The sequence below is a fragment of the Empidonax traillii genome, unplaced genomic scaffold (genome assembly GCF_003031625.1).
Source record: "Empidonax traillii isolate 1590-97213 ecotype Southwest subspecies unplaced genomic scaffold, ASM303162v1 scaffold93:size1158651, whole genome shotgun sequence".
NCBI lineage: Eukaryota > Metazoa > Chordata > Aves > Passeriformes > Tyrannidae > Empidonax > Empidonax traillii.
The window spans coordinates 853,401-876,261 of record NW_020955286.1 but is presented as its reverse complement, the minus strand read 5'-3'; the positions used below and the strand labels follow the sequence as shown (position 1 = coordinate 876,261).

Below are 22,861 nucleotides of genomic sequence, written 5' to 3'. Positions count from 1 at the left end.
GGGCGGCCCCTCCTCGTCCGGGGCCGGGCCGGGCATGGCGGAGGGCGCGGCGCTGCGGGCCGTGAGGGGCTGCCTGGCCGCTTTCCCGCGGGAGGCCCGCGGTGAGCGCCGGGCCGGCGGGGCGGGGACGGGGACGGGGGCGGGCCGGGAGGTCGCGGGTGGCCCCGCCTGTGACGAGCGCTGGTGCTGGGCCGGCCCCACCGCGCTCCGGAGGCACAGCCCGCCCGCCTGTGGGGACCAAAGCAGGGCATGAACTGGGGCGCCCACTGTGCTCTCAGCCTCACGTTCTCGAGGTGGCGATGCAGAAAGGCCGCAGGGGAAAAAACAAAATAAACAACCGAAACTCGAGAGAACGGCCCTTTTGGGTTGTTTCCCTATGTATAAAATAGCAAACCAAAGCACTATTCCAGCTTCCCAAAAACGATCCTGTGGTATCTCCTCTGTAATGGGAGGTGTACCTCCTGTAGCATATGCCTTTCATCCCCATGGATGATGGCCTGAGTTTTCCATCTGGCTCTGAAACCCCTCAACACCCTCTGGGTTTTAACAGAGAATTTCTGGATCCAGTGGGGGTACACTGCGTTCAGTTGAATGCCTGTGGTGTGGGATTTGAAATAGTGTGCTAGCAGGAGGCACTTCTCCCAGGATGCTGAGTAACAATGTTTGTTGTTTACCCGGACAGAGCTGGGATGGCCGGAGTCTGTACCCTATCTTGATAGGCCTCCATCCCCGCTGGAGTTTTATCGAGAGTGGGTGAGTCCAAATAAACCTTGTATAATTCGCAATGCCATCAGCCACTGGCCAGCTCTGAAGAAATGGACCTCAGCATACCTCAGGTATGAACAAGCTTTGGAGCAGGACCGGTTGTCCATTTCAGCTGACTTCACTAAAAACCCTTGGTTAATCTTTGCTTTTATTTGCAAAATTAGCTCAGGTTCCTCCCTGCTTCTGTATGAAGGTGTTCAGTCTTTCCAAGATCAGATGTTAATTTATTCCTTGCAAACATACAACTCTAATAGTTCTGAGGCAGCAAGGTGGGTCAGTGTTTTGGCTGTGTGCAGCCAAGAGGCTCAGGCTATTGGAATCCAGCTTGCTGGAGTGGGGCTGTAGCACTGTAAGGACAGACTGAATGGTTCATGATTGAGAAAACTATTAGTCAAAAAACCAAATAATGAACATTTTAACAATGAATGAATTTTAACCATAAACCCCCTTCTTTAAGGGGGTTTATGGTTAGACCTAAAATCTGTGGGTTAGATTTAAATCTGTAGGTTTTTAAGCTAAATTTCTCATGGAACTAAAGGCTATTAGCTTCATCATGTGTGTATCTATCAGTTTCTGTCCACCCCTTCTCCCTGGTTATTGCTTTTGAACATGTGAATCCTTGAACCCCTGGATTTGATTGGGTTGAGCGCTCACAAGAATATCAAGCTCATGATTCATGGAAGGAAGCAGCTGATGAGGGCCCTCTGCCTGCTGGGTGGAAAACAGCTCCTTTGTGAACTTGCCTATTAGGAGAGAATTCGGACAGGAGCAATTGGAGCAGAATGCCAGAGTCCATACCAGACAGTAGAAAATGTAAACTGGAGACACCCATCCATGGAAAGACAGCCTTCTTATTTTTGCTGCCCATGAAACGTGTTGTTTTTAAAATAACCAGTATCTAATATATGGGTCAATTGCAGGGCAGGCTATAAACCTTTGATTTATTTTGCAGGGAGGTAGTAGGTCCCAAGGTGGTGAGTGTGGCAGTAACACCCAATGGTTATGCAGATGCAGTGTTTCGGGACCGTTTTGTCATGCCAGAGGAGCGCCAAATGCCTTTCATGGACTTTCTGGACATTGTGGAGAAGAAAGTGACCTCTTCCAACGTCTTCTATGTGCAGAAGCAGTGTTCAAACCTCACCGAGGAGTTCCCTGAACTTGTCAGTGATTTGCAGCCTGACATACCATGGATGACTGAGGCACTTGGTAAACCCTCTATTTCTCCTGCATTCAGTAAATATTTGCTCCAATAATTTGGAGCTTTAAAATAATCACACTAGGTACATGCTGAATTCTTGTTCTCTTTCTGAATGCCACAACTCAGTTTGGTTTCATCCTCTTAGAAAGCTGAAGTGGTAAAATACCTAATAGAGTAATCCAAGTTTTAGGGTTGGATTACTTTGCAATCAGTGTCTTGGTTGTGTATTGGGACCCTCACAACTGAAAAAAATGTGGTGATAGTGCCATGTAGCACTTCTTTACACTGAGTGGCTTTTCTCTGATCTAGAGTCATGTTTTGGCTCAGTGCTCCCAGTGTAGAAGGAGGTTACTGTTATTCACAGAATGCTATTTGCAATGAAACCTGTCACAGTTACAAAGGAAGTTACAGGACAGAATTTGGCAGAAAATTATTTGAAACACTTTTAAACATGACATAAATTCTTTTCTGTTGTTGTTGTTGACAACGTTTCTATATTTATACAGGGAGGAAGCCTGATGCTGTGAATTTCTGGCTTGGGGAATCAGCTGCTGTGACATCTTGTACGTACCATATGGCACTGTAAGTCTTCTGTGTGCTTTCAGCATAGGTTGAAGAGGGCTCATTTTGAGTTAGTGGCTCAGGAGGACTGTGTGGTTTTTCTGACAAGGCAGTTCTGTTTTAGCATGCTTTTTTTTGCATTCTTTCTTCTGCTCTTCTGTGGCCTCTTGCTATTGTGTCTCTGGGTGCATCTATTTAGCTTTATGTTGGGCAAAGGCACTGACAATTTATTTCATTGAATTGGTTTGCTACAGTATGATGTTGTTACTTTCCCACCAGCTACAAGAGGAGGAAGCAGCCTGATGATAATAGGACAAGCTGACATTTTCAGTTGACTATAGTTTCTGGCGCAGAGAAGGAAATAGCACTGATTTTCTCTCTTTCTCCACATTTTTTTTCCTCAATCCTAGTACATAAAGATCATTATGAGAACTTGTACTGTGTGGTATCTGGAGAGAAATATTTTCTACTGCATCCACCAAGTGACCGTCCCTTCATCCCATATGGTACATCATTTTACTATGCAATATGTCTGGAAGTTGGAAGGAGGAGAGACTAAAACATAGGAAGATATGAAACAAAAGGAAGCAGAGATAACGTTTTGATGTTTATGCAGTATTACGCCTTCCACTGTAAACAGAAACCTCTTTTATTTCATGCTGCTGGTGGGTTGTAATACAAATGTTATTATGAGGTCACATTTTCCAGTCTAGTAAAGTTTTAGGCTCATTGATATGCACCTTGAGTACTGTCCAGTTCTGGGCCTCTCAATTCAGGAAGGACATTAAGATGCTGGATTGAGTCCAGGGAAGGGTAGATTTTTTTGGCATCTAGAGGGTAAGTCCTATGAGGGGCAGCTGAGGGAGCTGGGGTTGTTCAGCCTGGAGAAAAGGAGGCCCAGGGGAGACCTTATCACTCTCTACAGCTACCTGAAAGGAGGTTGTAGCCTGAGGTGGGGGAGTCGACCTCTTCTCCCATGCAACTAGAGATAGGGTGAGAGAATGTAGCCTCAAGGTGTGCCAGGAGAGGTTTAGGTTGGATATTAGGAGTGATTTCTTCTCACAGAAAGGATGATTGAACACTGTAATGGGCTGCCCAGGGAGCTGGTGGAATCATCGTCCCCGAGGTGTTTAAGGAAATACTGGACGTGGCACTCAGTGCCATGGTCTAGCTGACATGGTGGTGTTTGGTCATAGGTTGGACTGGATGATCTCAGAGGTCTTTTCCAACTTATTTGATTCTGTGATACTCAGGGCATTCTCTTCAGCTTTCGAGTATTTAAATTATTCAAGTATCTTGTCAGTATTGTAGCACGTCATCTTTGATATTTTACAGATTTGGATTCTGCTTGCTCATTCATTTCTTTAGGAAAAAAACCCAGGAAGGTTAAAAATAAGTTGTAATTTAATTAAATATTCAAGTTACTAACTGAATATCTGAAAACTGGAGAAATGAACAAAGAGATTCTTATTGGCAGCATTGCTTCACATTGCCTGTTTTCTCTTTCTTCAAGTTGTTTTCCTGTGTGCACAGCAGTAGTTTTCTTTGTTGCAACACCGTCTAGAAGATGGACAGCTTAACTTTATGCCTCATAAAATAAGGCTTTATTTTTCCTGTTTCTTGACTTTCAAACCATCAGGTTAAGTGAATGTGAGGTGCAGTATGACACACATGTAATATTGCCTAGATATGTGAGCTGCTACAGTATTTTATTTATACTGCTTTTATTTTGTTTACAACCTTGATATCATAGAATTGGATAATGGTTTGGATTGAAAGGGACCTTGAAAATCATTGAGTCGATTCCTCTGCCATTCAATAGACCAGGTTGCTCAAAGCTCCATCCAGTCTGACCTTGAACACTTCCAGTGATAATACATCCACAACTTCTCTGGGTAACCTGTTCCAGTGCCTCATGACCCTCATTGTAAAAGCTGTCTTCCTTATATCCAATTTAATTCTACACTGTCTCAGTATGAAACCATTGACCTTTGTCCTGGCACTACAGGCCTCAGTAAAAGCCTTTCTTTCATATAAGCCCCCTTTAGGTACTGGAAGGCTGCAATAAGGTTCTCCCACCACCTTCCCTTCTCCAGACTGAACAACCCCAACTCTCTCAGCCTTTCTTTGTAGGAGAGGTGGTATTGTACGTATGTGAATGTATGAAATACTTGTGTGTGATGCAAATCATACTTTGTAAAACAAGTTACTGTTAAAGCATAAAACAGAGATAATACTTACATTTCACAGTGTGCAGTAAAAAGACAATTCCATCTTTTTGAGCATCAGGTTAATTAATGAAGAGAAACGCTGGCCATGAGTCACAAATAACCCTTGTGAGTGCTTCCTTGCTAGACTGACCTAAGAAAAAACACCTGAGTATAGAATGATGTGTAAGTCAGGGAAGCATTTATGACTTCTGAAAGGGAAAGAAGGCAGTTATTGGAACAAAATAGGACTGGGATACAAATGGGCTTTGAGGAGAATTCCTGCAAAGAAAGAAGATTGGAATTCCAAAAAGGAAGGCAGCTTAGTATTCAGACTGACTTAAAAAAAATTATTACGAACTGTATAAAATTTGAAATGGACAAAGGGAAGGATAGTGAGTGCAGTAAGTTGAAAAAGGTTTTGTCTTAATTTTTTTTTTTACTTGGTGAAAGTGTGACATGCCATTATTTTCTCTGAGTTGTGTCATTTAATTCTTTCTCTGGTTCCAGAGCTCTATCAACCAGCAACCTACCAGGTATCAGAAGACGGCTCGTTTGAAATTGTGGATGAGAAGACTGCAGATAAGGTAAAAAGTTTATAAAGAACATAATCAATATAGTAGAGTTTTAGGCACTACTGAGCCCTCAAACTGAGCATATTGATTGATATTTAGAAATTCTTTATTACTAGGAAGAGAATGCCCAGATATTTCACTTGTATTTTACTATTTGCAAAGGATACCCAACTTACAGAAAAGCTTTTTGCTGAACACTTGAAACCACTGATGTCATAAACCGTCTTCCGTGCACCAGACTTACAGTTCCAGTTTTAAATGCATCAACAATAAATGAACTGATTGCATTCAGACTGAAGTAGACCCCTCTACATTCACTTTCTTTTGACCTCTGCTCAGTTCTGCATTTTGCTCTGCAGTGGTATCACCCAGTGCAATAAAACATATCTGTCTCAATGAATAAATTGTGTTTTCTTAGTTGTAGCACTGTTTATTTGATTAAAATGTTTAGATCTTGAGGCACTTCACAAAACCTCAGTAGAATCTAATCTCTTAACTTTTACCTCTGCAATGTGTGAGTAATGTTACAACAGAACTTGAGCTGGGGCTTGTTCTCCATTTCCAGAGTGGCGCTCATGGAATGTCATTCCTGTAATACATTAAGTTGGAGTGCTGAGGCTTATGATTCTCTAGGGCATAGAAGAAATTAATGCAGGCAAGAGGGATTTTCCAGCAAGAAGAGGTGTTTTAGCTGCTGGGAATAAAAATTAGACCAGAGAGCTTAAGAAGAAAAAAGGAATTTATAAAAAGACTGGTGCAGATAAAGTATTTAAGTACTGAATGTAGGAGGAACAAGTGACTTAAAAGGGGCTGGAGGTGTTTTGAAAGTATGCTACGAGACTACAGTCTCATGGATGACATTTATCGCCTTTTCCCTGTTTAGAAATTCATCACGGGAAGGAGACACATTTTTGCATCCTTGATCTGTTCCCAATTGCATATGGGAAACTGTTTAGCAATGCATGTTTTGCTAGATAAAGTACACGTTTTTAACCTAGTAAGTTTGACTATCAGTTGATTTTCTAGAAACTTGCTGGAATTTTTTTGCCAGGATCAGTACTGTATACACATTCTCTTGCCTTCAGGTGCCCTGGATCCCTCTGGATCCCTTGAACCCCAATCTGGAACTGTATCCAGAGTATGCTCAGGCACAGCCTTTGCAGTGTACAGTGAAAGCTGGTGAGATGTTATATCTGCCTTCTCTCTGGTTCCATCATGTTCAGCAATCACATGGCTGTATAGCAGGTAAAAGACACGGTATTTCCAGATACATTTGTGAACTGTGGTGGGTGTGCGTTAGATATCCCACAGGAAAGCATCAGTGGGACCAAAGGTCCCTTTCAAGTTATCTGCCTCTCTGCAGGTTGAAATAACAATCTTGGCAGATCCCATGGGGCTGCCTCCTAGCAGCCTGTTTTGTGTATAATTGGTAACTTGGTTGACAAGTGGTTGGGATGTAGCAGAAGACAAAGTTTTTCTAGTTGTCAGGTCTGGAGAAGGATAGCTAATGCAGTGATCACGATCCAGTTTCTGTTTAAGACACGGAGTAAGCAGTTTGTCTGTCTAGCCTGCTAACTGCAACTGGTCATCTACGTATGTTTTGCAAAGAAACTGCATGTTGCATGTGCCTTTATCACGTGGAAAAAAACCCTCAAACCCTGGAGAAAGAAAAGGAAACCAGAAAGTGAATGACTTTTAGGCATGGATGTAGACACAATAGGAAAGATATTATGTTCTCATGTGAGCTGAAATGCTGTGACCCAGTCTCTTTCCTTGCTAATAAGCCTGTGTTTCTTATTATTCCCCTGCATGCACCAAAAGTCTTGTTGTCTCTTTATTTGTAGGATTTATCATCACCTCTCTATCTCTTTTTTTTTTCTTCCCCAAGAGAGTTCCAGAATTTCAAACATTGCTCATTTGGTGCAGGTGAAGTGGTGGGGATAGTGCAAAGTATTACTGTCATGTCACGAAAGTTTTGTGAGGTTTGAGGAAGAGATTTTTGCTGTGCTTTACCTGGAATAATGCTGTCTGTCAAGAAAAAAATATTTTGAACAACACATCATTAGTATTAGTGTAACACTGCAAATATTGCAAGCCCTCTTTGTCAGTACTTGTGATTCTGTGATAAAAAGACAAGCCACCAGTAAAGCAGTATTTCTGATTCTCTTTCCCCAGCACTGTTGCATCAGTCCTCTAAAAAAATCAGACGATGTTTTAGAAGAAGTAGTGTTGTTTCCAGCTGCAAGCCCCTGGCCACTCTTTTTTTCTCCATTTAGAAGAAATGCAAAAGAGTTTGAGTTTATTTGGGCTTTAGTCTGTTAACTGCAGTACAGTCTGTACACACTTGAAAAATCAATATTCTCAGGGTCTGGTCTGCTAAATGTCTGAAGCTAGAGTATATCCTCCTCCAAGAGGCATTGATACAATATTACAGTGCTTGGCTTCATTTTTCTAGGAGATATACACCAAAATTAACACAAGAAGCAGAACTAAAGCACTGTCTAATTGATGTCCATTGTGAAGTAGTGGTGAATTTGCCATCCTTTATACAGGAAGAAGGGTTCCTATGCAGATATTAAACTTTGTGGTTTGATATTTTTTGTCTGAACAGAACCATGTTTTCTGTTTCTAAACATTTTGCCAGCTTCTACTTCAAGGAATCTCCAATATAGAGTATGAAGAGGAGTGGGTTTGGGTTAAGAAAGAGTTGCACTGGCAGCACTATTAAAGAACACCATTGTTTGCTTATGTTATTTTTGGCTGTAGTCAAAGATTTGCTCATTCCAAAGTTCAGTCAGAAATGAGGAAAAGCCTGTACTAACTGAACTGTACAAAAGTCTATGAACATTTGTAAATCATTACATTCTAACCTTAGAAATGTTTTTCCCTTTTCTTGTCTCCTCAGTGAATTACTGGTATGACATGGAGTATGACCTTAAGTACAGCTATTATCAACTACTAGATGGTCTCACAAAAGCTGTGAAAACGCTATAGCAGAGATGGGAGACTCAAGCTTGTGATCTCTCTTTCTGATGCGATACAATCGTCAGCATCTTGTGACTGGAGTATGAACATGACTCACACAAAAAGAACTGAACATTAAATTATCATCAATGCCTACGAAACAGATCATGACTACTTTGCTTGATTTCAGAGTCCAGATCAACTGGCCAGATTTTTTGGCTTGTAAGGAGGAGGTTTGATAACAGCATTTTTAGGCCTTTGCGTGTTGCCTCAGTGATGGTGAGCAAAACAGAATTTGAAGGGGGGCAATTCAGGTTTTGAAAAATCCCAAAACAGAAGCCCTGACTGTTCAGATCTACACTATTTTCATAACAACCCAAGTGGGCAAGGAAGGATCTGCTCTGCCACTCACCTGTGCTTCAGGCTGCATCTGTGCAACACATGCATTCTGTTTAAGGAAAAGTCCTGCACAATTGTAATTCACCAAGTTCAGCGGCTCTGGTGTTTTAACGGTGAGAAACTACAACTTCTGGAATAAATAGGTCAGTTTAAAAGTTTCTTTCTGTACTATTTTTTTGTCCCAAGTGATATGATGGCTGAAGGACATCTAGGAGGTCATGCAAAACTCAATGGCTATTTTCCATGTTAAGATACACATTTTTATTGATGTTTTTTACTTCTTCCCACTGTTGTATTTAAATGTAGCTGCATTCTCTTTAATCCCGAGGGGTCATTCTAGAGTTGCCTTGCCGGATCTACAGTTCATCTCCATATTATCTGTGGTCTTGTGGCATGATGTGTGATTCTGCAGGCTCATTCTGTGCCAATAATTGCTGCCTAACACATAGTCAGGCGAGATGTGTGAACGAGGAGCCTATTTCTGCAGCCTCAATTCCCTTTTGTATTCCACAGAAGGGGTTTAGACTACTCACATCGAAACCCACAGGGTAGGACTAGAAGGCTATTAAATACGCAAACATTGCAAAAGTATGATATAAATAATAGTAATAACCCCCAAAAATAGTGTTTGTAGTCAAATCTTCAAACAGCTCCTTAGAAAAATTGGCAATATGGGGGTAATTTATTTTCCATGTATTAATTAAGAAAATACAGATACCCTTTAGATAAGATTGATTGTAGAGAGAAATGCAGGGTTTTTTTTACTTAGTTTGTTTCTTTTGCTTTTTAAAGAAACATAGCATAAAATTTCATTTTATCTTGGGATGCTTGTCCAAAAATTGCTGAAAGCTCAAGAGGAACTAAAAGCAGGCTTTGTTTCACAGCTAAATTAAGATATCACGTTACTTCAGACTTTTCTTCTTGTTTGTGTTTACTGTGCCTCGGCAAAGGTGCCCAAGCCAGTTCTGCAGTCAAATCTGGAATTTCCTGCAGTCGGGGCGGAAAGGCAATTCGAATATCTTTTTGCTACCTTGAAGATTTTAATTTAGTCTCTTTCTCTAATCAAAAGTAAAACCACACGCTAAGAAGTGAGAGCTTGTGTCTGTGCAAGTGGACGGTGTCACTGTGCCACCTCTCTGCCGGAGTGTCTGGAGAGAGGCGTGCCCTGAACTACGTCTCCCAGCAGCCCGCGCTGGCCGACTGGAGGAAGTGGTCACGGTGGTTCCTCCTGGACTTTGGGCAGAGATTTTAAGCCTGAGAGGTGACGCTCTTCTGACGGTGCTGTCTCAGGCAGTTTCGCGCGACCCGTGTCTCACCCCAAAAAAGGTCCACTGGGATGGCGGTGCAGGTGATGGTCCTGCCTTCCCCCAAGTGTCTGTTCGATGACCCTGTGCAGATCCGTGTGGTGGGTCTCCAGCCGCAGCAGGCGGTCACCCTTCGAGCCAGCCTGGTGGATGAGAGCGGGGAGCTTTTCCAAGCCCACGCTCACTACAGAGCTGGGAGCAGCGGAGAGCTCGACCTCAGCTGCTCCCCAGCCCTGGGGGGCAGCTACTTGGGAGTGGAGCCGATGGGACTGCTGTGGTCTCTGCAGTCTAAAACGCCCTATAAGCGGCTAGCAAAGAGGAATGTCCTGACCCCTTTCTGTGTGAACTTGGAAGTGTATGAGGGCCATGGGGATATGAGCCGCTTGCTGGGAAAATGCACCAACGAACGATGGTTTTTAGGAGAGGGGGTGAAGAGGATTTCAGTCAGAGAAGGTCGTCTGAAAGCAACCCTCTTCCTCCCTCCTGGTGAGTTTTAATTCCATTCTGGTATACCAGGTGTGACTTAAACAACATATTGTTCCCCGTGTTCCCTGGATGCACTCAGCAACTCAGAGCAAAGCCTCAGCTACTGATTCCCTCAGCCTGTGTTTGGTCCAGACACTTGGATCCTCGCAGCAGAGCAGGGAGGAGCAGGACCAGTCGGGTCAGTGGCTGAGAAGGGAGTGCGGTGGTGCAGGGAGGGTAGCAGTGGTAGCACAAGGTGTCTCCTGGTTCTTTTAGTTGAGGCAGGTCAGGACCTCTCCTGCAGTGAGAGCCCTGGCAAAAACTGTGTTTATTTCTTAGCTGTTCTGTTTAGCTGACAGGACAGAGAGGCCCCTGGGCTTTGGCAAAGCCGTGATACATGACAGCTCTGGCCGTGATGTGAAGAATGATGAGGCATGGTGGGAGCACTGGACTCGGGCTGCAGCCAGCCTAGGCTGCTCCAGCAGCTGCCACACATCTTCCTGCAGGATGTGGACTTGCCTCTCTGTCTCTCTCTTTAGCTAAGGAAAAGCCAAAGCAAAAAGGCTTTGCCTGGTTGAGCAGCTGGTCTGCAAGGGATATTTAGGAAGATGGGAGGCAAATGGGAAAATCAAGGTCTTAATTAAACTGGTACCATATTCCACAGCTTTCCTGAGTGCTGAGACTGGATCCTTGCAAAGCTGCTTTGAACCATGAAGTATTTCAGTTCCTTGAGCAGAACTTAAACATAGGTATCTTGTTTTAGTTAATAAACAGTTCCTTACAGCGGCTGAAACATCAAAGCTTGTATGGGAAGTCTGGCTATAAGAATGAGCAGAGCAGCATCAGGAAAGAAAGGTGCTATTGCTGCAGGAGGAGAGCCAAGAAGCCCAGGGGTAGTTACCTATATCATACTGGAGGCTGAACTGGCATAGGTCAGTGCTGGTGTTTGTGAGTATATTTCATAACTCAAGTGTTCCCTCCCTGGCAAACCCAGCACAAATCCTAAAGAAGTGCTGCTCATGCAATAATACTGTTTACTTATTGATCCCCAATGGCCTGAAAACATCTAGGCCAATGTCAGCAAAATTCATGATGGGAGAAGGATGTCCAACCTATGAATTCCTATAATGAGTTTCTAAGAGAGAGAAGAAATATCCAAATTCGTGTCCTTATGGTGATTTTGTGTGTGCCTGAGAACAACAGCCACTTCAAAAAGCTTCAGAGGATGGTGTTCTTCTGATATCTGTTGATGTGTGCTGGAAGGGCACCACTGAAATGACAACTGTAGGAACTTTTCTCTTTGCTGGTACACTTTGCTATACATTCCCCTTTGTTGCAGGACCTGGTCCGTTCCCTGGACTTATTGATTTGTATGGATCTGGAGGAGGTCTTGTTGAATACAGAGCAAGTCTCCTGGCTAGCAGAGGCTTTGTGACCCTGGCTGTTGCTTACATGGCCTTTGAAGATATCCCTACTACTCCAGAGGTTCTTGAACTGGACTATTTTGAGGAAGCTGTGAACTTTTTGCGGAAGCAGCAGCAGGTAAGAGACAAATTATGATGCTCTTCCTGTTGGAAACTATTTTGCAGTTTTCTAATTGGAATATGTATGTCACTGAATGCAACTAAGTTTCTGAAACGTTAGAAGGAAAAAACAGTGTCTGAAAGACAATGTGATCTTGAGAGATGGAAAAGCATGTGCTTCACCTCGAATTTTGCAAGTAGCTGAGTAGCTGGTTTTGCACAGCATCTTGTAACAGTCCATAACATGCTGGCAAATTTGTGAAAGATTAAATCAAAGCAGTTCCTGGACTAGAAGTACAAAACTGCTTAAGCAGTAAATCTTAGTTTTTCCCAACTTTTGCATCTTTCAAGATTTTAGAGGGGAAAACAACCCATTGATTATATTACAGGCTTTTGATTCTGTTTCACAAGAAGTGTCCTTCTAAAGTTTCAAAAGAGAATAACAGGAAACTTTAACAAAAGAATCCCTTACAGTTGTGGCACTGGAGGGTGTGACACATCTTAAGCTGAGGCTGTATTTGAAAAAGTGTGTAGGATGAAAAAGACACTTAATAGCAATGTATCATCATACTGAACTCAAAAGTGACCAAGAGATACTGAGTATCATTTCAAATTTTAATGGAATGCTGCTTAAAGAGGTATTAATTTCACAAAGTTATTTACTTTTAGAACATGGACACCAGGATTGTAGCCAGCGTGACAACAAAATTCAGCCTTGCTTATCTTCTTTCTCATAGAGCTCTGAAATGTCTAGAATTTGATAGGTAGGGTCACTGAGCCTCAGGTGTAATGAGCTTCTAAGGCAAAACAGAAAATAACAGGTCAGCTGTAGGAGAGTATTAAAAAATTGGGAAGAAAGAAATTTGATGTAAGTAAACCCATTAAAAAGTGGTTTGGAGATAGGAACAGTAAAAGATTCCATATTGAGACTGGGTGTCTAGCCAGGATGTGGAGGGAGCAAAGAGGCTTTGTTGTAGAGGTCACCAGGAAGGAAAAGTGTTACAGGAGGAGAGATGTTGACGAGCTGTGGAATTCATAGTCACTCTTGCGGAGCCTCAGCAAAGGAATAGATGAAGGATTGATATAACCTGAACAGAGAGAGCAAAGGGTCACTATATAGCTGGTCTTAGATGGATGAGTGAAAAAGCAGAACATTATGTCATCTCAGGAAATAAGGAGTAGTTAATAATGTTGTTTTCAAACTCTGTTTCAGGTGAAAGATACTGGGATTGGTGTTTTGGGCTTGTCTAAAGGAGCTGATCTAGCCCTTTCCATGGCCACATTTCTACCTGGCATCAAGGCAGCTGTCAGCATATCTGGAAGTTGTTTTAACTCCTTCATTCCACTGAAGGGGAATGGCTTCACTATTCCTCCCCACCCATATAATCTGGAGAGGATGAAAATCAGTGATGACTCTGGCCTAGTAGATTTTTCAGATGTCTTAGATGATCACAGGGACCCAGCAACTTGGGATTGTCGTATTCCAGTGGAGAGGTCCTTAGCCAAGTTCCTGTTCTTGTCTGGACTGGATGACACAAACTGGAAAAGTGACCTGTACTGCCAGGATGCTGTTCAGCGCCTTCAGCACTTCGGACGGGAAGTGGAGTTTTACTCCTACTCTGGAGCAGGGCACCTCTTGGAACCACCATACTTGCCTCTGTGCCGGGCTTCAATCCACAGAGTGCTTGGGATGTTTGTGTGTTGGGGAGGGCAGTGGAGGGAGCATGCTAAAGCCCAAGAAGATGCATGGCGCAGGATACAGGCCTTTTTCTGGCAGCATTTGATGGACTCAGACATCCCTAAGAGCAAGCTATAGTGGAAGTTGTCAAAGATGCTGACCAGGATTGATATTTCAGTACTCACTAAATCTTGGAAACTCATCAAAAGTTTCCTGGACTGCCTTTCTCTAAACCCCACTGTTGCATCACTGTTTATTTTCTTTCTCCTAGTAGTATTCCATTTTTTAGTTGAATTTTGGCTGACTTCTGGCCACAGCTTCACTGTATCTTGCACCGTCTGGTTTGCCTGTGTGCTGCAGTCTGACCTAGCATCCCATCATGTAGATTGCATTTTTAATGAGCAATTTTTACCCTCAATCTCCAACCATCTCCTTCCATAAGAGGGCATACTCTCACAGGAGGAGTTTTCCACTGAATTGTTTAGGAATATTATTTATGTAGGAAACTACCATTAAAAATAAGAATACTTTCCATCAGCAAATCAACAATGAGGTCATTGACGCTTTCATACAGTTGTTATATTGTCACATTCAGCAATCGGGTTCACGTAAAACCGTGTTGAAACTAGAGGATGAAGGGAGCTCACTGGTGACTCCATCGACAGTGATAGCACATGGGACTTCTTTGGTTTTTTGCTCTGGAATGAAAGCTTTGCTACCCAGTTAAAAGCCCTTTGTCATTTGGATGGCAACTGGCAAGAAAGACTGAAAAAGCTGATTTAGCTGAGCAGCTCTGTGCACATAACAGAAAATATTCCAGCCAATTCACTTTCACTGGGAATATTTTTAAAATGAAACTCAAATTTGAAACTTGTCTTCAGGAAACAGAAACTAGATGCAGACTAATATAAAATAACTGGAAATGTCTTAATTTCAGTAAAATGCTTCTGTCTGTTCTTGAGCATGTTCTTAAGTATTTTGCTGAAGACTTTGATATTTAATGTTTCTTCTGCTGAAGAGATTCTTTAGACAAATAGGGCTATAAGGCTAAGATCACATTTTTTTTCCAAGTTAATAGCAAAAATTCTACTAATTGCAGCCTGTTGAATCAGAGTGATTTATATAGTTTCTCCAGGCCTACTGAATACAGACAACATTATTCAAGAGCAATGTGAATTATTTAATTAAAGATAACAGACCTTTAGCTGCAAGAGATCCTCTGCCAAGCACAACTGATAAAACTAATAAAAATTGGATGGGAAAAGCTGTTCCTGTAATCTGTTTGTAATTGACAAGTGCTTCAGATAAAATAAAGCATCGAAGAACTACCTTGAACCAAAAGATCTCATCTTGGTTCTTACATAGTTATCCCTTGTTTAGCACTTGGCACTATATTTCTGTTAAGAGAATGAAAAAAGCTTGAGACGAGTCTCTTAAGAAACTGAGAATCTCCCCGTATGTAAACTGCTATGAACAAGTTTATTGCAAGGGAACGGTACATCTTGCAATGCTCTTTTGGGGCAGGATGATTTCTCTAGCTAATGTGGAATCAGGCAACAATGGAGAGCACTGATTTGCAAATGCAGTCTTAAAATTTCCCATCTTTGCTTTGGTACAACTTTTGGTCTCTTTTCATAGAAACGAGACTATCCCAAAAAGAAGAGAAGGGTGCAAAAAAGCATGTCCTTGAATGGAGCATCCCTAAACTCATCTTTAGCCTTCTTGCACAGAGCCCATGGAACTAAAATAATCTGGGTGAATGCGATCCAAGTTATATGAACCATATATAACTTATTGTTTTAATTAGGTGTCCCTGAAGCAGCCCAGAGACTGTTTGCACACTGTGAGACCTTTGGACATAGCTTATCCTTTCCACTGTGGGCTTTTTGTATCACAGTGCAGATGATTTACTTTACACAACTCCATCCTGCTGGCCAACCTACTCAGTAACCCTTCATGAAATGCTCCAGGGACTTCTTTTGTTTTGTTTTTTAAATTCAATACTCAGTCATTTCTCTAATACATTACCAGATAATTTGTTATCAAGCTGAGGGATAAGACCAACGTTTAAGGTCAAAATACAAATTGTAAAGATTTTTTTGGTATCAGTATTTTGATAAGAAATTTATAATTCTACCGTTTCAGAAAAAAACCCACACTATTCTCTAATTTTCAGTGCTCCATATACATTATTCAAATATGGAATCTGAGCCAAATGTAGTATTAAGCACAGAGGAAGTGATACTTTGTGTTCAGCAAGAAGGAAGATTAATAATTCCAATGAACTAATGCTCCTTGCAGCATTTACTGCAAAATATTCCTGCTATTTTACATTGTCCAGGAGAAAAACTAGAAACGCTAACAAAGTCTTAAAAAAATTGTCCAAGCAAAATTGACATTAAACCTAAAAATGTCTGGACCCTGACTCTAGATAGCATTTTAAAAAATAATTAAAGGAGTTACATTCTATTTATTTAGGATTATATCTTTTCAGTGACTTCAGCTGCTGAACTTTCAACATATTGCATTTAGACTGTAAATATTTGCTTGCATTAATGTCACTTCAATGAAAGGTGTGGTTTTATACTTTTCTTAACCGTTTTAAGAATACCTTGCTGCACAGAGGGACATTCATGCCTTTTTTCCTGGTTACCGATCTAACTGGGAAGTAATCCTGTGGGAAAAAAACCAAAACACGAAAGATTAAAATGTTCAGCTAGACCAAAGAAGGAAAGAGCAGGAATGAGCATGGTGTTATGAGGAGAAGCAGGGGTGAGTGATTCTGTGCCTTTCAGGATCAGTGTGACCTTATGCCAAGCCAAGGTAACTGAGAAACTAGCAGAGTTTTTAGTTATGTTTGTAATAACTAGTCCGCCTGATTCTAAATTGTGAACCATTTCTATATACAGTGAAGTGAGTGATTGGTGGCTCATTGTGTGCTGCCCCCATTTACAGTGGATCTGGTCCTGAAGGAGTAAGGTGTTCATCAGTGGAGAGAAGATTGTGAAATGTGAATGTCAGATAGGAGACAAGCTGGATAGACGTTTCAAGGGAGATGTCCTGCATAGGAACAGAGCATTTGCATAACTCTGCCTTCAACTAGAAGAGAAAGTTCAAATGCTCTGGTATCATTTTAATATGCTATGAATTCAGAAAGCTAGTTTTGAATCAATAAGCCTGTGCCATCTGCAAGACACTATCCCTGGATAGTGTCATTCTCAAATATCAAGCACTAACTCAAAATAAATTAATTTTTCTGGTCTAGGTGCTGGCTGCAAAGTGCTTTGGCTCCAGCCATTCTCCCATATCTGGGTCATTTCAGATAAGAGATACATGTTGTCTTGGTGCAGGAAGACTACTTTGATACCTAACAGCATCGCTACTGTTGTAGTGGGAGAGAAAGAAATTAGTAGTCTGTACTTTTTGGTGGAAATATCATATCCAGTTGCTGAAACAGCCCAGCAATTACTGCTTCAATGCCAGTCTACACACAACTCCCTGTAAAGCTGAGAGTTCCTAGGCTCTATTTAGACAGGGGCAACTATGTTCTTTCAAGCCTTCCAGGAATTTTGTTCTTGCTGTGGCCATCTTCCCTCATCTGAGGGTGTAATGTCTGCTTTCTCTTTTTTTCTCTGACAGTTTTGCTCCTGTGTCACTGACCATGACCCAGGTTATTCCAATTCCAGGGCACTTTGCATGATCTGCTGATGGAGGGAGAGCACCCTCAGCAATATGTAAGGCCAAGGCCAGAAGGGTATATGGTAACAGTGGCAATGAGGAGCCATGATGTTTTGACTGATGAAGACTAGGAATATTATGTTTCCGTTGAAAAATTGCCTCAAACTGGTCTTGTTTCTGGCAAGCTACCTTTAGGTAGGTCAGAAGGACAATTTTGCACTGAGAATGAGACCTGTTCAGTGTATTTATAGTGGCTAATGACTGTATGCAGCATGTGTTGTATGTGATCAGGAACACTGGAATCTGGACTGATTCTTTATGAGAATCTCCTATGCAGTTAGGTTGATATTACATTGATAAATACAGCCAGTGATTAAGCTGCATTAGTTTACAGTTCTGGACACTGAGCCTAAAATTTCAAGCATTAAGCAAGGGCTTAGAAGTCAGACATTGTGCAGAATTTGAGAATGACTCTATCAGCTGGACTTGGTGCATTTGACTGCTGAGCAGTCAGCAGTTCCCTAGTTCCCTGCCAGGCACTGAGTGTGATGTGAATACTGGTCTACTGTACCGGTCCTTTATGCTACTGTCAGAATATTGCTCATACTAGGTTTAAACCTGCAGACAGATAAAGTATATTTGTTGCTTGCATCAACTGATGTCCAGATGTTAGGAAGATAAATCGCTTGTTGATAGAATTGCCTTGTTAAGGGTTAGGGCTTGACATACTTCAAGGATCTCAGACCTAGGGGGAGGTTAACAAAGTTTGGGAAGAAGGATATACTACTACAGTGGACACAAAGAATGCAGAATTTACAGACCATGAGGACATTTGGCAAAACTCCCAAAATCTTCAGCATGTGGCTTTGGGCTGCTGCCAATGGACTGAAGAGAAAACATGCTGTTTTAGCTTTGGGGATGTTTCATGGTGTCCTCTCCTCCAATATAGGCAAATGCGTTTAAAAAAACATCTTTGTGATGTATCTGTCAAACTACATCTGGCTGCCACTTTATCGTGAATATTCATAGTGCTGTTTGTAGTATGGGGTAGGTAAATGCTAACTGTAAACCCATACAAAGCCTTTCATTATTCTGACAGCCTTCATTACCTTCCTGATTTATTTCTCTAGAAGGGATTATAACTCAGGAAGACAGCTACATGCTATCCTTCCCTGTAGTTCAGGATCAAGGTTGAAATCCTGGTTGCTGGTCCAGATTTATAAACAGACATATGAAACAGACTGTGCTGTGTGTATTGGTGGTTGATTATTGTGTCAGTGTTCAAGGCTTTAAATAAAAAAGGTCAGGTGCCCTAGAAACTTCTGCTGAATACCTGATCAGTTTTTATAGAATAATTTGTATGCTAGAAACATGGTGGCTGGTAAGCCAGCTGTTCTGGTAAAAACTACTTCATTCAGTTTGTGGGTTATCTTGCATCTGTAGGTAGAAAAAACAGTCAGACCCTCAGATACAATTCAACTAATTAGGCCACTGACACTAGCTGAGACACTTTTGAAAAAAAAAAAAAAAAGAAAAACGTATTCAAAAGAAGAAAGTGATACAGATTGGGTGTGCTCTATTCTACTAGCAGGAAATGTGCAGTGCAAAAACAATACATAGCAATCACTGTCTGCCACATGGACAAATTGGGAAACAACAAAGAAAAAGTTCTTCACAGTGAGAGTGGTTAAACTCTAGAAAATGTGCCCAAAGAGGTTGTGGAATCACTGTTGGTGAGCATTTTTGATGGAATAGAAGAAAAGAGCAACATCATGTAACTTTGGAAGTTAGTCCTGCTTTTATCAGATATTTGGATGCGATGAACTTGAGAGCCCTTTCCAATTTTGGGGGATTACAGGAAATGCTATATTCAGGTTTACTTTCCCCAGCGTGAAGTGCACTTGCCTGAAATAGAAAGGCCGGTTCATGAGGTGATGAACACATTTTGTTTATCCTTTAAAATGCTCTATACCACTCATGCATTTTATCCACAGTCAGAAGAACTGGAGAGACACCAGTTCTTACTTTTTTATTGCTCTGTTTCTTGTTCCCCACCGAAGATTTACAAATCTGGGAGAACCAGTTGGGAAGTGGCAGTGAGTGGATACGTATGTGCCACCCACAGCACATCTTCCATCAAAGCTGTCAGTGGTGGTATATGCATATTGCTTCAGAGCAAAGCCCAACCCTTGCTTGGAAGTGATGAGATATTTCTAACAGCTGCATGAAATTCTGCCATAGAGCAGTTCTAGCTGACTTTTACTGGAACAGAACAAAAAGATGATGCTTGAGAAAACTGTATGTGAGGCTGTCTTCTGACTGGTTCTTCCTTTTGTGTTCTGGCTTATTTATGGCCTTCTCATCAGACTGTTTATTATGGTACAAGTCTCCCTATAAATGACTCCCACTGTCTTATAGAAGAAATGGAAGGAGAAAGGGCAAAAAAGTATCCTACAGAATAATCTGTACATTTAATTTGTCAGGAGCATCCCCATAGAAGAGGGAAGTTAGTTATTTCAAAATTGTCAAGATTTTATCAGGGACAAGGGTTTTGCCTTTTAAATCAAAACTCACCATGAAAGTAATTTTGTTAAAATATGACCATAAAAAATTTGCTGGATGATAGTCGTGTCACAGCTCCTTGTATTCTCAATCTCAATTACTTCAGAGGTTTGTTCATAGTCGAAGGTCAATGCGTTCAGCCTGTAGTCACTGATTTATTGTGTCATATGCTCTCACAAGTGATTTTCAGTACTTCTTGTCAAACACATTTTATCATCATGTTTTAGCTCTGTGGAAGGAAATACTGTGCAGCTCAAACATGGCAGCTTTTTAGAAGTGATCCATTACAAGTCCTGTTGCCCACTACTGTCTTAAGTGTTTTTTTCTGATTTCTACTCTATAATGGGAAAAGATATAGAAATATTACACTCCAGTCCAGTATATGCAGTGGAATTTCAGTATATGAAATACCTAAAATCGAAATCACAACATAGCTATACAAATCATAAATCAACTAAAATAGAGGTATAAATTGTTCATTTATAAAGAAAAAATGAAAAAAACCCTGCATTTAAGGAGTATCAATTCTTAAATGTCTCCCCTTTGTAAAGGGAAGTATGTGAGTGTGTGTAAGAGGAGGGGTGTGGGTGGGCATAAAAATCTGTTGGAAAGGAGGGGGGAAAATGGAGAGTGGAAAGAAAAGGAAAAGCAAAAGAGTATGGGTCACTTACAACTTGAGATATTCTACGATTAAAAAAATCTGTTTAGTAATAAGTTGTATGGGTTTTTGTAGAATGTAGGGTCCCCAGCAGAAATCTCCTTCTGCCAGAAGACATACATATGCAAATGAAAGGACGATGGCTGAGGTCCTGACCAGATGGTTGGTCTCACTGTGCAGTGCCAGAGGTGAGTGGTAACCACTTCCAGTTCTGGGATTAGTAGAATAATCACAGTGCCGATTGCTCATCCACAAGGTGAATCCATTTTTCTCTGTAAGGTGATGTAATGAAGGTATCACCGACTAAACACAGAACATAGAATCTACTTACAAACAAGTCACTGAGATCTGCATTTTTTACGCTTTCTTCACTAAGAGGTTTTGCAATCAGTTATTACTAGTACAGTTATTGTCTTGGGATGTTGACAGCTAATGCTTTTATGAAGAGGTAATAACTGCTTTCCATCACTGAAACTCTTGTCAGATAGAAATTTTCCCATGGTCTCTTACTTTGAGGTCATTGTAGAAAACAAGGGAAAGTCCTACTTATTTTGTCTCTTGTTGATTCCACTCAGATTTTTCAGTCACTCATCAGAGGTGAAAATAATGTAGTCCTTTGTTCTCTAATTGCTAGAGAGTATTGAGATAAGAAAAGTTTTAAAAAATAGTTTTTTTTTCCCACTGGGGAAAAGATTAGCACTTAGTTGCATAACTCCATTTTATCCTCCTAAAGACTGGTGCTAAGAGTCTCCCTGAAATAGCCATTAAACCAAAAGCTGGGGTTTAGAAGGCTGAAACTCATGCCTTGGCTGTGCCTGATGAGGTTCTCTCAGTTCCCAAATTAGTATTCTAATGACTAGGTTGTTTACTGGGACATGAGTGCTTATGATGGGTTCAGAAGAAAGTTTTGGGTTTTATTTCACATTAGACCAATAGGTTTTGAAATCTTGTTATTTTTTCATAGGTGACAGCTCTCTTTTATGAAGTTACCTTATACATCATATAATGTGAGGTGAGTCATTTGGTAATTTAGCTTCCTTAGGGTATATGGCTTATGGTTTGCCTTGTCTCTGTCCCTTGATTCATCTGGAATACTATGCCCAAAAGAGGAGGGAGGAAGACCAGAGATAAACATTAACTTTTTTTCTCTTTTTTTAAGTTGTCTCTGATTATGAAAGTACTTTTTGCATAGCCTAAAAACACTGTCCACTAGCAAAAGAACTGCTTGGAGTTCTCTTCCGAGGGCTGAGTCAAAGCTTTGAACCTGGAAGGTGAAGCCTAGTAGTTTCTAAGCAGCAAGGGTTCAGTCATATTTAGACCAGACCTGTCTTCTCTCTCTGCTTCATTTGCTGCTTGTTCCATTTGCTTGTGGGTATTTTTATCATTTGTGTCTGCCTTGTTAGCTATGTAACAGACACCACACAGAGGATGATAATGGGCTGCAGCAGGGAATACTTTTCAATTCACAAATTTAAGAGAAATAGCTTGAATTTTTAAGAACATTTGAATTTTTAAATAATTTGCTCTCTCTCTTTTGCATATGCAGGTTTTCCCTTCCACTGGGTTGAGAGGAGAGTAGAATTTTTTAAGACAGTAAGTTATTATTCTTCTTCATTCCTTTCAGTTCTCCACATAAGGTTTTTTGGCCTTCCAGTGCTTCTGCTTTGTTTTTCTTCTCCCTACAGAAGAACATAATTTTGCATTATCAATGAACATCAGACCAGACCTCTTGTGCATGCAATTTCCTGGCCTCGGGAAGGAGTCCAAAGGTTATGAGGTTAGTCTCATAAATCCTATGTGTGCTATGCAGCTCTTCCAGCTCTTAGCCGTGTTTGGCAATAGGGTCATTTGTTCTAGCGCTCACGTGGTAAAACGTTTTTCCTCTATGACCTCTGAGCAAGCTGTTCAGGGTAAATCACTGTACATATAGTCATGACTTGACTAATGCCTGTGCACATCTCATCTGCTTTCCTGTTATTTTGTCTGTAAAATAGTGCAGAATTATCCTTATGGGGTGGTTTTCCTGGATGACAGAGCCTCCTGCTACGCATAAAAATAAGGAGTGATTTTTCTGAGGGTCACCACGTGTATAGATTCCAGAGTCAAGGAGATTCTAGATGGAATGTTTCTTAGTATAAGAAATACTGTTCTTCTGGAAATAAATTAGTGTTTGTGGACAGTTCCCCCTTGCTGTGGTCTCCGGTTCTCCAGTACGAGGTTCCATGTGGAGAAAATCAGGAATGCTTTTATTTCTGTAAGATTTTTCTTCATGTATTTTAGGTTTTAATTGAAGAGGTGTAAAGGCTGAAAGCATATTTAAGCAT

At 41.2% G+C, this 22,861-nt stretch overlaps 3 protein-coding genes across 6 annotated transcripts in view; all 3 read left to right on the top strand.

The window, feature by feature from the left end:
• Positions 1 to 27: 27 nt before the first annotated feature.
• Positions 28 to 8,827, top strand: JMJD7 (jumonji domain containing 7). Of its 2 annotated transcripts, XM_027881711.1 has the most exons (8): positions 28 to 101; positions 683 to 836; positions 1,718 to 1,971; positions 2,470 to 2,526; positions 2,935 to 3,030; positions 5,242 to 5,318; positions 6,392 to 6,551; positions 8,212 to 8,827. In XM_027881711.1, exons 1-8 carry the CDS (start codon positions 35 to 37, stop codon positions 8,298 to 8,300), a joined length of 954 nt encoding a protein of 317 aa, XP_027737512.1. In that variant the 5' UTR covers positions 28 to 34; the 3' UTR covers positions 8,301 to 8,827. The 2 variants fall into 2 exon arrangements, with proteins under 2 accessions (XP_027737512.1, XP_027737513.1); XM_027881712.1 differs by lacking the exons at positions 28 to 101; positions 683 to 836 and adding an exon at positions 850 to 1,034.
• Positions 8,828 to 9,388: 561 nt separating this feature from the next.
• On the top strand, positions 9,389 to 14,600 carry LOC114056488 (acyl-coenzyme A thioesterase 1-like). Its single transcript, XM_027881710.1, has 3 exons — positions 9,389 to 10,459; positions 11,778 to 11,980; positions 13,175 to 14,600. Exons 1-3 carry the CDS (start codon positions 10,006 to 10,008, stop codon positions 13,775 to 13,777), a joined length of 1,260 nt encoding a protein of 419 aa, XP_027737511.1. The 5' UTR covers positions 9,389 to 10,005; the 3' UTR covers positions 13,778 to 14,600.
• A 1,025-nt stretch (positions 14,601 to 15,625) lies between these two features.
• The window catches only part of LOC114056487 (cytosolic phospholipase A2 beta-like), a 59,283-nt gene continuing 52,047 nt past the window's right edge, over positions 15,626 to 22,861 (top strand). The window contains exons 1-3 of one of the 3 annotated variants that reach the window (XM_027881707.1): positions 15,626 to 17,512; positions 20,613 to 20,732; positions 21,509 to 21,549. The gene's annotated coding sequence lies outside the window, so the exon portion shown is untranslated. Of the gene's footprint in view, positions 17,513 to 19,945; positions 20,733 to 21,508; positions 21,550 to 22,109; positions 22,131 to 22,861 lie in introns of those variants that run through there. The other 2 variants (XM_027881706.1, XM_027881708.1) reach the window with 2 other exon arrangements.

Bases quoted from the DNA above. Each gene is read 5' to 3' on its own strand.
- JMJD7 (XM_027881711.1), top strand. From the start codon at position 35: ATGGCGGAGGGCGCGGCGCTGCGGGCCGTGAGGGGCTGCCTGGCCGCT. The intron at 1,972-2,469 runs GTAAACCCTCTA...ATATTTATACAG, and splicing joins ATGGATGACTGAGGCACTTG to GGAGGAAGCCTGATGCTGTG. The intron at 3,031-5,241 runs GTACATCATTTT...CTCTGGTTCCAG, and splicing joins CCGTCCCTTCATCCCATATG to AGCTCTATCAACCAGCAACC.
- LOC114056488 (XM_027881710.1), top strand. From the start codon at position 10,006: ATGGCGGTGCAGGTGATGGTCCTGCCTTCCCCCAAGTGTCTGTTCGAT. The intron at 10,460-11,777 runs GTGAGTTTTAAT...CCTTTGTTGCAG, and splicing joins AACCCTCTTCCTCCCTCCTG to GACCTGGTCCGTTCCCTGGA. The intron at 11,981-13,174 runs GTAAGAGACAAA...ACTCTGTTTCAG, and splicing joins TTTTGCGGAAGCAGCAGCAG to GTGAAAGATACTGGGATTGG.